The sequence below is a fragment of the Rana temporaria genome, chromosome 2 (assembly GCF_905171775.1).
Source record: "Rana temporaria chromosome 2, aRanTem1.1, whole genome shotgun sequence".
NCBI classification, from domain to species: Eukaryota; Metazoa; Chordata; class Amphibia; order Anura; family Ranidae; genus Rana; species Rana temporaria.
In genome coordinates, this window is record NC_053490.1 from 149,156,189 (window position 1) to 149,171,186 (window position 14,998).

At 43.0% G+C, this 14,998-nt stretch overlaps 1 protein-coding gene across 1 annotated transcript in view; it reads left to right on the plus strand.

Annotated features, from left to right (window-relative positions):
* Positions 1-14,998, plus strand: part of VWA8 (von Willebrand factor A domain containing 8) — a 486,197-nt gene that overhangs the window by 387,338 nt on the left and 83,861 nt on the right. The window contains exon 38 of the mRNA XM_040341313.1: positions 1,082-1,286. Within this exon, the coding sequence (XP_040197247.1) occupies positions 1,082-1,286 (205 nt within the window). The remainder of the gene's footprint in view (positions 1-1,081; positions 1,287-14,998) is intronic.

Genomic DNA, 14,998 nt, shown 5'->3' on the forward strand with positions numbered 1-14,998 from the left:
ATTCTGTCTAAATATTTCTGGACCATATCCCTTTTGGGGCTGTGTCACTCCCACCCCCATTTTGGACATGAGCTCCCCCATGCTCCTTTGTATACACAGAGCTGAAGAAAGTATTTAATAAATTAGCCTTCTCTTTGTTCCCAGTCACCCACTCTAGATTATTTTGTAAGGGGCCTACATGCTCAGACTTCACCTTTTTACTATTAACATTTTTGAAGATTTTTGGGGGGTTTGTCCTACTATCTTTTGCAATCTGTCATTCATTTTGAATTTTTGCATCCTTGAATTCCTTTTTACATATTATGTTATATTCTTTGTAACATTTAAATGACACTAGTGTTCCTTCATTTTTATATTTTTTAAAGGCTCTTTTCTTATTGTTTATAGCTTTTTTAACTCTGGCTGTGAGCCACCAGTGATGCCAGTCAGTGCTGGCTTTCAGTGCCCATAAGTGCTGCCCACCAGTGTCACCCACCAGTGGCGCCTATCAGTGCCCACCAGTGCTGCCTATCAGTGCCCATAAGTGTGGCTTATTAGTACCTCCTCATCAGTGCCAATAAGTGCCACCTCATCAGTGCCGCCTCATCAGCGCACATTACTGAAAGAGAAAAATTACTTATTTACAAAATTTACTGACAGAAACTAAGAAAAACTTTTTATTTTATTATTTTTGGTCTTATAAAATAAAAAGCCCACCAGTGATTAAATACCACCAAAAGAAAGCTCTATTTGTGTGAAGAAAATTATAAAAATTTCACATGGTTACAGTGTAGCGCAATTGTCATTCAAAGTGTAACAGTGCTGAAAAAAAAAATGGCCAGGGCTGAAAGGGGGTGAAAGTGCCCGGTATTGATGTGGTTAAGGAAGGATCCGATCAAAACGTGTTAGCACTTAAGATGTAGCACTGCTGTAAGTGTCAAATAAAGAGAAGCAAGCGTGTTGCCGGGATTTTTTGCTAAATTTTTGGGCTGGCTTTGTAGTGTTCTGAAAATGATGTGACAATTTATTTGTTGTTGAGTCATGATCTGATTTATTTTTCTTCATTTACTGGTATGAACAGCTCCAATCTTTTGTGTTTCAGAGCTATATCAGTGTCTCCGTACACATCTTGGCTGTCTAAAATATCAGACACAGACATTCTGCTGGCTGCACATGGAAACAGTGGAGTTGTCACAGTAGATATGGGAGGCAGTGTTAGGCTTTGGGAGACCGGACATGAAAGTATTCAGCGTTCTTTGCTTGAATGGAGAAATATGATTGGACAAGATGATGGGCGACCCATTCAGGTAAAATATTGTGTTACATTTGCAGAACTGTTTGAATTATCTGTCAGTAAGTATAACATTTTGTTTTTCTTATGTTTTCACTCAGTTATTTTACTTTTTCTATTACTATTTCTGCACAATAAATCACAATTCATGAGGCAGGATACAAAAATTGATTCAAGATTTTAGTGCTACATATATAATGTTAACAGTTGCATTTTGCGCCTGTTAAGAACTTTCTCTAATTTCTGTTTTATGTTCCCTTCGCATGAATAGAAATGGCAAAACAAAGATACTAGTAAAGTGTCTTAGGCAACATTATGCATATACAGTATTTGCAAGTAACAGCGGGCAATGGGAATAATACAATAGATAAACTTCCCAAGGTAGCGAATGTTTAAGAGAGTTCTTTTATGTTCGCAGCGCTACCACCATCTAGTGGTTTAAGCTATAATTTCTCAATACTGAACGGTGCTTGTGATCAAAGGTAATTTTTCCTTGAATTGACCACATAATAATAGGGAATTCTGGTCTAACACAATATTTGCAGTCCATATTTTGATAATTAATTTCACTTTGTAATCATTAGCAAAAGATGCCCACAGAATTTGCTACACTTAGGCCTCATTTCCACTGGCGTTTTTACAGCCACGTTTCTGAGCGTTTTTTACAGCTTAAAAACGCCTGTCCATGTTATTCTATGGCTTCATTCCCACATAGGCGTTTTTGAGCTGCAAGTGGCATAGACGTTTTTGAGCTGTAAAAAAAACGCGGGACCAGGGCGTTCTGAAGCTCCAGAGTAGAGCTGTAAAAACGCCAGACGTTAAAAAACGCTCAAAAGCGCTCAAAAACGCGCAAAAACGCTCAAAAACGCTCAAAAACGCGACCGCGGCATTTTTAAAGCTGCAGCTCACAAAAAAAAAAAATTTTTTTTTTTTTTTTTTTTTTTTTACAAAATAAACATAGACAGGCGTTTTTAAGCTGTAAAAAAGCCTAACAACAGTGGCTGTAAAAACGCCAGTGGAAATGAAGCCTTATTTTTACCCGTCTCTTTATCAGCAGCTTAACGAGTAAGGTCTCACAGTTGTTTGCTCCATGTGTCAGACTGCAGCTTTGGCTTGTTGTCTAGGCTTATGCAGGTCTCTTGAGAGAACATAGGTGTAGAACTCCAATATAACAGATTACCACCTCCGTCAGCATACATTGATAGATATTGGCCATCTAACATTCCAGGACCATGCGCACACCAACTTTACCATTACAAGATCTACTTGTTAACCCAATCGATTTGGTGGCTCTACATTTGAACAAGGCATTTTAGTACACAGTTATGCCTTGTACACACGATCGGAATTTCCATTGGGATAAACTCCGACAGTTTTTTCTAAAGGAATTCTGTTCAAGCTGTCTGAGAGCAAAAGGAGGATCAATGTGCAGAAAGACGGAGGTAAAAATAGTCAGAAGAACAAGAAAGAAAAGGGAATTAGAATGGATGGGAAGAGAATGAGGAAAAGTGGGACCCAGGGTGGTGTAGTCTAATTAGGTGCTCATCAAATAGTGCGCAATATTTGGTCAATGTTTGAAAGCATTATTCATGGCACCCAGACCCTTTGAAGATTAGGCACAGAGTTGGGTATCACAGAAAGTTTCTCATTTATCATGCACCAAGGCTTAAAGCGGGATTCCGGGCATAATTATAAAAAAAAAATTTGCAAGCTAAAATTAATCATATTAAATAGTCCTTAAAACATATTAACCCCTTCCCGACCACCGCATGTACATATACGTCGGCAGAATGGCACGTACAGGCACATTGGCGTACCTGTACGTCCCTGCCTAGACGGGGGTCCGATCGGGACCCCCCCCCCCGCGACTTGCGGCGGTCGGGTCCCCTCGGGGAGCGATCCGCGACGACGGCGCGGCTATTTGTTTCTAGCCGCTCCGTCGCGATCGCTCCCCGGAGCTGAAGAACGGGGAGAGCTGTATGTAAACACGGCTTCCCCGTGCTTCACTATGGCGCTGCATCGATCGAGTGCTCCCTTATATAGGGAGACTCGATCGATGACGTCATTCCTACAGCCACACCCCCCTACAGTTGTAAACACACACACACAGTGTACACCAAATCCTACAGCGCCCCCTGTGGTTAACTCCCAAACTGCAACTGTCATTTTCACAATAAAGAATGCAATTTAAATGCATTTTTTGCTGTGAAAATGACAAAAATCCCAAAAATGTGTCAAAATTGTCCGAAGTGTCCGCCATAATGTCGCAGTCACGAAAAAAATCGCTGATCGCCGCCATTAGTAGTAAAAAAAAAAAATGAATAAAAATGCAATAAAACTATCCCCTATTTTGTAAACGCTATAAATTTTGCGCAAACCAATCGATAAACGCTTATTGCGATTTTTTTTTTTTTTTTTTTTGGGATTTTGTTTGGGAGCCACGTCGCACGACCGCGCAATTGTCTGTTAAAGCGACGCAGTCCCAAACTGTAAAAACACCTTGGGTCTTTGGGCAGCAATATGGTCCGGGGCTTAAGTGGTTAATAGCTCCCCAATTGTTCCAGAAATCATTGCAAACACTTGCCTTATATCCTCCAGCTCATGTTGTGGCCGTTTCCATCATATGTGTGGGCATGTGAAGCCCAGTTCCTTTTTCTTCCTGGTTTTCAGGGAGAGGTGCATGCTGGGTGATTTTTAGGCACAGTAATGCCCAGAGACTCCTGGGAAATGAGTGCCATTGTTTACCAGGAGGACAGGAAGTTGAACCACCTAGGACCAGGAACTAGGCAGATTACGAAATCTGCCTAGTAACACCCAGTGAGTCATTTTTTTTTATTTCTTACATTAAAGGAAAACTGTTAATGGATTTTTAATGCATTTAAATGCATTTAATGTTAATGCATTTTTAAGGTGGAACTCCGCTTTAACTTGTTTTACTGTTGAGGTAGCCTATTTTGTTGCTTTTGCTAAGGTTTGCTTATCAGCCATTAACAAAAATGTAGCAAATATTAATTGGGAGCTAGGGCATACCTCTGGTTTAAGTTTAACAAAGCCTCCCATTAATCCATCTGGATGCTTTTCCCTAAAATCATGGATATGTCAATATACAGGAAATCTGCAGTGCCGGAGCTAGAGTTCCAGCACATGGCACTGCTGGAAGATATAGTGAAGTATAGAGGAACGTAATGTGGGGAAAGATTTTAGTCTGTTAGGAGTCCATGAAAAGCAAATGTTCATGGGATGAAGATGTCCATGCAGCCTTCTGAACCACATATTGGAACTGTCTGGGGTATTGCATGTAATGGATGTATGATGCTGCATGATACTGTGAGTTTAGGAGTGCATGTTGCTGTATTAGATTGCTTGGTGCAGTGTTTAGCAGGGTGGACAGTGATGTATGTATTGGTTTCTTGGTGTGATGTGTAGAGTGCTTGCTGCAATGTAGCATTTGTAGTTTAACCATAAGGTCTATATCCTTGGCATAGCATACTATTCAGGTTTAAACTTTTGTTTATACATGAATGTCCAAATGCCTTATAAAGTCCATTGCCATAGGTGGAAGACTATATCATTAGTCCCCAAGGTAACAGCAGGTTATTTGAAGTATCTTTATGAAGCCTGCTAAAATGCTTCTTGTTAGAGGACAAATGTTTTATTCAGTAACACACTAAATGAACAGTTCTTGGCTTTCACATTTTGGATGCTTTTTTTAGGCCCAGTTTCATGCAGGATAAGGTAATTATTCTGCTTAAGGGTTTGGTTTAATATTCGGTATAAATTAAGAGGTTAGGTTCAAAGTTAAAGGGGTTGTAAATGTTAGTTTTCTATTTCCTATATAGGTTCCTTTAAGCTAGTGCATTGTTGGTTCACTTACCTTTTCCTTCAATTTCCCTTCTAAATGTTTTTTTTCTTTGTCTGAATTTCTCACTTCCTGTTTCTCAGTAAGCTTGCCCCCATCATCCATGGGGGTTAGTCAGCCAGAACAGCTTACTGAGGAGGAACAGGAAGTGAGAAATTCAGACAAAGAAAACAAAGAAAAATACATGTGTGACTCTACAGTCACATGGGTTGCTGAGATGTGATAGGGAGGAAATTCTCACCATAGAAACTCACTGAAAACTGAGCATGTGCAGAGCAGCCACCAAAGCTGCAAAATCCTGAGCTGAATTGGGGACATAAAAAGAAGGTGGGGATAGAGAGCAGCAGGATCAAACAGTTTTTTTGCAGAATACAGAAAACAAATCTCATAGTGACTGAGTGAGTATGAACAGCATGTAATACACCATTTATTTGTAGTTTTTTTATGATGTGGGTTTAGTGACACTTTAAGGCCGCGTACACACGGTCGATCCATCCGATGAGAATGGTCCGACGGACCGTTTTCATCGGTTCACCGCTGAAGCAGACGGATGGTCTGATGTGCGTACAAAAAAACTGATCGTGTCAGAACGCGGTGACGTAAAACACACAACGACGTGCTGAAAAAAACGAAGTTCAATGCTTCCAAGCATGCGTCGACTTGATTCTGAGCATGCACGGGTTTTGAACCGATGCTTTTGTGTACTAACCATCGGTTTGGACCTATCGGTCAGCGGTCCATCGGTTCGATTTTAAAGCAAGTTCTCTAACTTTTGTCCGTTTTCATCGGTTTGAACCGATGGTGTGTACGCGGCCTAAGGTGAATATAGGCAATAGTACCATAGTACCATCTCATTACTTTAGTCTTCTATTGAGAAATTGCTGTAGTGCCCCAGTCCATTCCCATGTCTTTTAATTATCTGATGACCTAACACCCCCTGCATGTAATGAAGATGAAGAATTCCCAAACACATCCACTGCTAAAAAAAACTGATGTAACAAAAAAGATGTTTGTCCCATGTTTGCCATACATTTATATTTGAACCTTCACTGGAATTTAACGTGATATTAAACCCAATACCAAAATTACCTACACTATTCATACTAAAAAAATTTGGCTAGAGAAAGTTTAGGCTTCAGGTAGTACAATGCCAAAGGCTTTCTCTGAATTAATGCACAACTGTAGTGTTTTTTTGTTTGTTTTTTAAACATTAGTATCTCACTGATAGTTTTCACTTGTGAACATTACTAAGAACAAATTTTTTCACTATAATTTGCTTTTCCCAATGAGTTTGCCAATGACAACTGTCTCTGCACATGATGTGCTGCATTACCTGCATACTACCATTTGGTGGCGACATTGTTGCAAGAGAAATGTCTTGCTGTGCCAATACCTTTCAGAGAAAATGATATGCTGTGTAAATGTTTGACCAAGCTGTTTAAAATATTAACCATGTGTCATACATATATCTCAATAAGCACTGTAGTTTATACTGTTGGGAACTGTCTGTGGAGCTGATTGTATTGTATTATAGCTATACAATCTGTATTGTATTAACACTGTGATGGAAACGTACCACAACTGGAGCAGCCAGAATGTGGAACAGCCGTGCATGGTGACCAATCCGCTTCTATCTTTCATTTTCAAAGCTTAACTTGAGCAAGCTGAACATAGAAGCTGATTGGTTGCCGTGGACAGCTGCTCCAGATTCTGTCTGCTCCAGTTCTGTTAAAGTCTCACCAATGTTCATAAACAAAAGGTATAAGCTGTATAAATAATTTTTACAGCTGTTATGCATGGGAGCTGAAGGAAGAGGGACAGTTGTGTTTGGAATAGAGGAGAAGACAGTGTGAGGAAGCGCTTTAGCGAGGGGGGGGGGGGGGGGGGGGAGAAGAACAGAAAAGATGAGATGAGTTAACCCAATTCACCATGTACATCTAGTTATCTCCTAGAAGCCTTGAAATCTAGGGTGCACAGTCTTTAAATGTTTGCCACCAGTTCCAAGGTCATAGTTTAGACCTGGCCTTTCATGCCCTTGGAGCGTCACTATTGCTTAGTGAGACAGTATGCCATATTCAAGGACCAATATTTTGGTGAAGGCTATAAGAGGGAATATGCCAGAGCTAAAACTTTGGTTGTTTGCATAAATGAGCTCTGCATATCTCTGGGCTATTGGGGTGCACTATGAAAGATAGATAAAGGCATTTCACTATATGAACCCCCTACTCCTCAGTTGACTTGCTTCAAATCTACTACTGGCACACTTTGGATGGCTGTACCTACCATGAATATGGCCTACTCCAAAAAGTGTACAAGCATCTGCTGTTAATGCTAGGCCCAGCCTAAATTCAACCCAAAGGCTTTGTGATACTGGGTAAGGCTGCACAGAGAATGTAAATATTTAAGACCGTGCATTGAATCAGCTTACTTACAGGTGTGTTCAGCTTGCTTTTACATGTTGAAGACACTCTAAGCCTAGGTTCACATTGGTACAATCTCGCATGCAATTTGACATGTCAAATCGCATGCCAAATCGGTGGCTATTGCCAACAATAGCACCGTCCAAATCGGTGCAATGCCAACTTTGTGGCCCAAAAGTAGTTCCTGCACTGCTTTTGGTGACTTTGGGTGCAATTTCAATAGACATCTGTGCAGGAACCCACACAGATGTTAAATCGCCCCCGAAGTCAGACTGCATTGCCGGGTTAAAATCGTGCTAGTTCAGCTGAACTCGCATGATTTCTAACCCGCAGCAATGTGAACCTAGGCTAAAGTACATTAAATCTGCAATTTTCTTCCTTCCCAGAAGTACCAATTTGTTTCGGGGTTCATTTACACTTGTGCTTGGGGCTCAACTGCGCACTTTTACCACCTCCCAACCGCTCCCACTTGGGCCCATTTCATACTGGCTGTCCAATCAGGTCTGCCTGTCAGTTTTTCAGGCGGATCAGACACTGCATTGTCCTCTACGGAGCGGATGTCAGTACACACATGTCCGCTCACACCCGCTGCCACCCAATACGATCCTATCCGTCAGCAAACAGATGGATGGTGGTCCTATTTTCTATCCATCTGGCAGATCTGATGGGAACAAACAGGCATTCCGTTTCCATGTGATTAACCCATAGAGGAGATCAGACACAGACTTTTCATCCACCTGCTCACCGGGGATCAGCTAAGAGATCTCCCACTGAGCAATCGGATTACGCATAGCGGAGGTGCCTGTGTGAAAGGGGCCTTAAGCTGCAAAGGCAGCAGAGGGTGTACATACAGTGTACTGAGGCTGTGATACTTTGCAGAATTAACCTCATTGTTTCGGTGGGCAACCCATTCAACTGATTAGAGGTGCCACATTTGAGGGGCATTGGTGCTGGAGTTTGAGGGGTTAAACCAGATTGTGATACGGCAATATAACACCTCCCATTGGCTGTTAAGTGTCCTCTGAAGTGTGATTTGAATGTGGATTGCTCTTCAGAGGGCAACATGTTTGTAAACAAGGCCCCGGGCAAATTTTTTCTCACATTGCCTTATATTGTGAGAGAAGCCATTCTGACATGAACAAAAGCTAATTTACATAGGCCTTTACACTGCTGGGTACACTGAAGGTGATCCTCTAAAGCAGGGGTCGTCAACCCCCGGGCCGCGGCGCCTCTACAGCCGGGCTGCAGCGGGCAGCATGACATTTTAAGGCGGCAGGTGAGAGCCCGGTGGATCTGGCAGGCGGGCTGCGGGGGGATGAGAGAAGCACGCTGTGAGCAGAGATGACATCTCTCTCCGCCCCCACCTAACGTCACTGCTCTTCCTCTACAGCGTGCGGAATGACGTAGGTGCGGCGGGGAGCAGAGAGATGACATCATCTCTCTCCTCCCGCCTAGCATCAGCGCTCTTCCGCCCTCACTCACAGCATGCTGAATGTCGGAGGTGCTGTGAGGAGCAGAGAAGTTACATCTCTCACCGACCGCCCTGCATCTCCGCTCTCCCGCCCTCACTCAAAGACCACTGAACCAGTGCCATAAATGCAGTGACAATCCATACCTGGTGGCACTGGCAGGTGATGTGGCAAGTGGCATTCCTTATCTGGTGGCACTGGCAGGTGATGTGGCAAGTGTCATTCCTTATCTGGTGGCACTGGCAGGTGATGTGGCAAGTGGCATTTCTCATCTGGTGACCTTGAAAGGTAATGTGGCATTCCTCATCTGGTGGCACAGGCAGGTGACGTGGCATTCCTCATCTGGTGGCACAGGCAGGTGACGTGGCAAGTGGCATTCCTCATCTGGTGGCAGGCAGTGGATGTGGCAAGTGGCATTCCTTATCTGGTGGCACAGGCAGGTGACGTGGCATTCCTCATCTGGTGGCACTGGCAGGTGACGTGGCAAGTGGCATTCCTCATCTGGTGGCAGGCAGTGGACCTGGTGGCACTAGCAGGTGACATGGCAAGTGGCATTCCTCATCTGGTGGCAGGCAGTGGACGTGGCAAGTGGCATTCCTCATCTGGTGGCAGGCAGTGGACGTGGCAAGTGGCATTCCTCATCTGGTGGCACAGGCAGGTGACGTGGCATTACTCATCTGGAGGCACTGGCAGGTGACGTGGCAAGTGACATTTCTCATCTGGTGGCAGGCGACGTGCAAAGTGACAAGCTGCATCTGGTGGCAGGCGACGTGCAAAGTGACAAGCTGCATCTGGTGGCAGGCAACATGGCAAGTGACACGCTCATGGCTCACACTGATTCTGCATTATGGTGAGTTGAACTATTTCATATATATTACAATGTACTATAAGAAATAATGCGCTTCAATCATTCTGACACCATACCAACCATGGTGCTGTGATGATTGAAGCGCCAACAGCAGAACACCAGCTATTGCCCCGATAAATTGCCCGCGAAAAATTGCTTACCCCCCGCATGTGTGTACATCCACCCCCCCCCCCCCCCTTGCCGGGCCTTGGCACAATTTTTTTCCATGCAGCCGGTCCCCGGGGCCAAAAAGGTTGGGGACTACTGCTCTAAAGGACAACATTACTAAAAGGCTATACAGATGTTTATGTGAGCCTTGTAAACATGTACAGTAAATTGAATCCATAATGCTTGAAAAAAGCATAGAGCCTATGTTAGCTTGTGACTCCTGTTGCAATCAAATTGCAGTTATACCCTGGAGCAGTATTTCCCAAACTTTTTTCAGTCAAGACACCCTTTAAACTTATGCACACTCTGGAGTAAGGATGAGCTCCGGCGTGTTCGCACAGTCCATGTGCAGAGGTCGGCAGGGAGACATTGTCCCGATGCTCGGCTGCAGAGATTGGGAAATGTCTCCCTGCCTGTGATTTGCGCAGCGCGGTGCTGACTTTCTGGCGGGATCCTTACTCTGGAGGCACCTCATTCTAAAATGTAAAAATGTAAACTGCTAGTTTTGCATAAGGCTGCAGCCCGCACACGTAGCACCTCCAATGTTAGAGGTGATTTATTCTTCCAAAGCAAATACATCTCTGCACACTGGTACTGACTAGTATTCCAGTGTTTCTCTTCTCCCTCACAGCTATGTGTCCCCAGTGCTGATGGAGAGGGGGAAACGAAGATGCTGTGCAGCGCCCAACATCTATGAACTGATGATGTTATAAGTTGTTAGGACGCTGGCAGCTAGAAGGTTGTAAAGGTGCACAATGAAAACCTGTGGCTTTGTGTAACTAAAAGGCAGGCCTGATCCACCAGCTGGCTTGTATACAATTTCTGGACAATTGTTAGGCATTTTGCCAAGGCACTCTGATTAAAAAATGCCACCTTAAAGCAAGCAATTCCAATTAGCCTCCCCTTATCAGGGGTACACTTAGCCTTTCCTAATTCATTTATAAACCTAGACTCCGTTTTCTTGTTCCCACACAAGCCATACATTTCTGTTAGCACAAGGCAAGCTTTTCCTGATCGCTGTAATCCTCACACTGGCATCATAGCACATGACTGCATTAATAGTACTATATCTTGTTTGCTTTTACATGCTCCAGTTAGCTGGCATTCATATAACCTTCTCTGTTGCAAGTTATACTTTGAAGGATGTGTTCTTGTTGAGCTTACAATCAACATCAAAGCTATTTATTTTCAGTCTCCCACATAAAATATGTTTGTATTGTATTTGGTGCATTAACATCCTCCAAGACATCCGAACATGTTTCAGAAGACTAGTATTTAGGTTTAGACATCCGATTCGTATATTGGCGACTCTAAATTTAACCTCGTTGGATGATATACAATACATGTAGAAAACAAACATATACACACACCTACACACCTATCTGCATGTCTGTTAGCCTGTCTATAAAATGTTAAGTACATTAACCACTTTAAGACCAAGCCTGTTTTTCAGACTCGGTGTTTACAATTTAAAAACAAGTTTTTTTGCTAGAAAATTACTTCGAACCCCCAAACATTATAATTTTTTTTCTAACATCCTAGAGAATAAAATGCCGGTTATTGCAATACTTTTTGTCACATTGTATTCGTGCAGCGGTATTTTTTGGAAAACAAAACACTTTTTTTAATAAAAAAATAAGACAACAGTAAAGTTAGCCCAATTTTTTTTTATTTTGTGAAAGATAATGTTACGCCGAGTAAATTGATACCCAACATGTCATGCTTTAAAATTGCGCCCGTTTGTGGAATGGCGTTAAAACTTTTACCCTTAAAAATCTCCGTAGGCGACGTTTAAAAAATTCTATGGGTTGCATGTTTTGAGTTACAGAGGAAGTCTAGAGCTAGAATTATTGCTCTCGCTCTAAAGACCGCTCCAATACCTCACATGTATGGTTTCAACACAATTTTCATATGCGGACGCTTCTGTGCGTGAGCTCGTCGGGACGGGGCGCTTTAAAATATATATATATATATATATATATATATATATATATATATATATATATATATATATATATTTTTTTTTACTTGATTTTATTGATTTTAAAACTTTTTTATTTTTTTTAAAAGTGGGTCACTTTTATTCCTATTACAAGAGATGTAAACATCCCTTGTAATAGAAAAAAGCATGACAGGTCCTCTTAAATATGAGATCTGGGGTCAGATGCAATTAAAAAAAAAAATTTTGTCATTTAAAAAAATGACAACAAAAAAATGTCCCTTTAAGGCCTCGTACAGACGAGGGGACATGTCCGATGAAAACAGTACAGAAAACGTAGACGACACCGACGTTCTCTATCGCGCAAGTTCAATGCTTCCATGCATGCGTCGAATCAATTCGACGCATGCGCGGGATTTCGGTCCGCTGGTTAGACGTACTAACCAGTGGACATGTCCGATGAACAGCTCTCCAGCGAACAAGTTTCTTAGCTTGCTAAGAAACTTTTGTCCGCTGGAAATCTGTCCGCTAGCCTGTACACACGATCGGATCTGTCCTCTGAAACTGGTCCGCGGACCAGTTTCAGCGGACATGTCCGGTCGTGGGTACGAGGCCTAAGACGTATGGGCGGAAGTGACGTTTTGACATCGCTTCCACCCTGCAGTGATATGGAGACGGGTGGGGGCCATCTTCCTATCACTCATCTCCACACACAGCAAGGGACAGGACCGGATCGCCTCCGCCGCTACCGACGGCTCCAGTAAGCGGCGGAGGGCACCGGAGATCGGCGGGAGGAGGGGGCCTCTCCCGCCGCCGATGAAAGTGATCTTGTGGGTAATCCACCACAGAGACCACTTTTATCTCGTAGAGGATCAGCCGCTGAAGAAGAGGATACCTGGGTTATGGTAGCTAGCTGCCACTATAACAATGGTATTCCTCTTCAAAGTCATCACGTAAAACTGCGGAGGGCGGTCTGTAAGTGGTTAAAGCTACTGGAAATTAGTAAAGAAAACTTGTAGTGTGGAAGTATGGCGACCACAATTGCTGATCTCTGCTGTTATGCTGGTCAATTTTTTTCAGTGCTGATTTAAAGAAAGTATGTAGATCAGAGGTTTTTTGTTTATCATTTTCCAGGTCAGTGTCTAAAATATTTGAAACCTACTGCAGTGATGTAACTAGTATTCTTAGCAATGGAGGCTTCCTTATTTTTATTAATACAGGTTTACATACGTATGTATATTTAAATTTTTTACATACACTGTGGCCCGCCGTCGTAAGTCCAAATCCGAGCCGTCGTATCTATGCGCCTGATTCTTAGAATCAGTTAACGCATAGATTTCTATTACATCCGACTGGCGTAAGTCTCTTACGCTGTCGGAGCCTAACTGCATATTTACGCTGGCCGCTAGGGGCGTGTAAGCTGATTTACGCTTCGAAATATGTAAATTGGCTAGATACGCGAATTCCCGAATGTACGCGCGGCCGACGCAGTAAAAATACGCCGTTTACGTTAGGCTTTTCCCGGCGTAATGTTGCCCCTGCTATATGAGGCATAACTGCGGCGTACCAATGTTAACCACTTGCCCACCGCCTCATGTCAAAAAGACGTCCTGTTTTTAAAGATGTATATCTCGGTAACGGCAGCAGCTGCTGCCACAACCGAGGTATGCATCTTTAGTGCCGACGGTCCTGTAAACGATAACGGCGGTCTCCGCGGCGGATTCGCCACGAGATCGCCGTTATCGGTGGCGGGAGAGGGGCCCCCCCTCCCGCCGCTCTCCCGTGCCTTCCGCCGCTTACCGTAGCTGTCGGTAGCGGCGGAGGCGATCGGGTCCGTTCGGCAAGTGACTGGGGACGAGACTGAAGGAAAAATCTCCTTCGCCCGTCCCCATAGTTCTGCTGGGCGGAAGTGACGTCAAAACGTCAGTCCCGCCCAGCGTCTTAAAGCAACATTTTTTTTTCTGTCATTTAAAAAAATGACAGTTTAATTTTTTTTTTCTTTTTTTGCATTTAAGCCTAAATATGAGATCTGAGGTCTTTTTGACCCCAGATCTCATATTTAAGAGGACCTGTCATGCTTTTTTCTATTACAAGGGATGTTTACATTCCTTGTAATAGGAATAAAAGTGATATTTTTTTATTTTTTTATTTCAGTGTAAAAAATTATAAAAATAAATAAGAAAACAAAAAAAATAATTTTTAAAACGCCCCGTCCCGACGAGCTCGCGCGCAAAAGCGAACGCATACGCGAGTAGCGCCCGCATATGAAAACGGTGTTCAAACCACACAAGTGAGGTATCGCTGCGATCGTTAGAGCGAGAGCAATAATTCTAGCCCTAGACCTACTCTGTAGCTCAAAAAATGCATTCTGTAGAATTTTTTAAACGTCGCCTATCGAGATTTTTAAGGGTAAAAGTTTGACGCCATGCCACGAGCGGGCGCAATTTTTAAGCGTGTCATGTTGGGTATCATTTTACTCGGCGTAACATTATCTTTCACAATATATAAAAAAATTGGGCAAAAATTATTGTTGTCTTATTTTTTAATTCAAAAAAGTGATTTTTTTCCCAAAAAAAGTGCGCTTGTAAGACCGCTGCGCAAATACGGTGTGACAAAAAGTATTGCAATGACTGCCATTTTATTCCCTAGGATGTCTGCTAAAAAAAAATATATAATGTTTGGGGGTTCTGATTAATTTTCTAGCAAAAAAATTTTGATTTTCACATGAAGGAGAGAAGTGCCAGAATAGGCCCGGTGGTCAAGTGGTTAAGTATGGCCGTCGTTCCCGCGTCGAAATTTGAAAATTTTACGTCGTTTGCGTAAGTCGTCCGTGAATGGGGCTGGACGTCATTTACGTACACGTCAAAACCAATACGTTCTTGCGGCGTACTTAGACGCAAAGCACACTGGGATATTCCACGGACGGCGCATGCGCCGTAAGTGCAAAACGTCAATCACGTCGGGTCACAGCACATTGACATAAAACACGCCCCCCTGTTCAACATTTGAATTAGGCGGCCTTACGC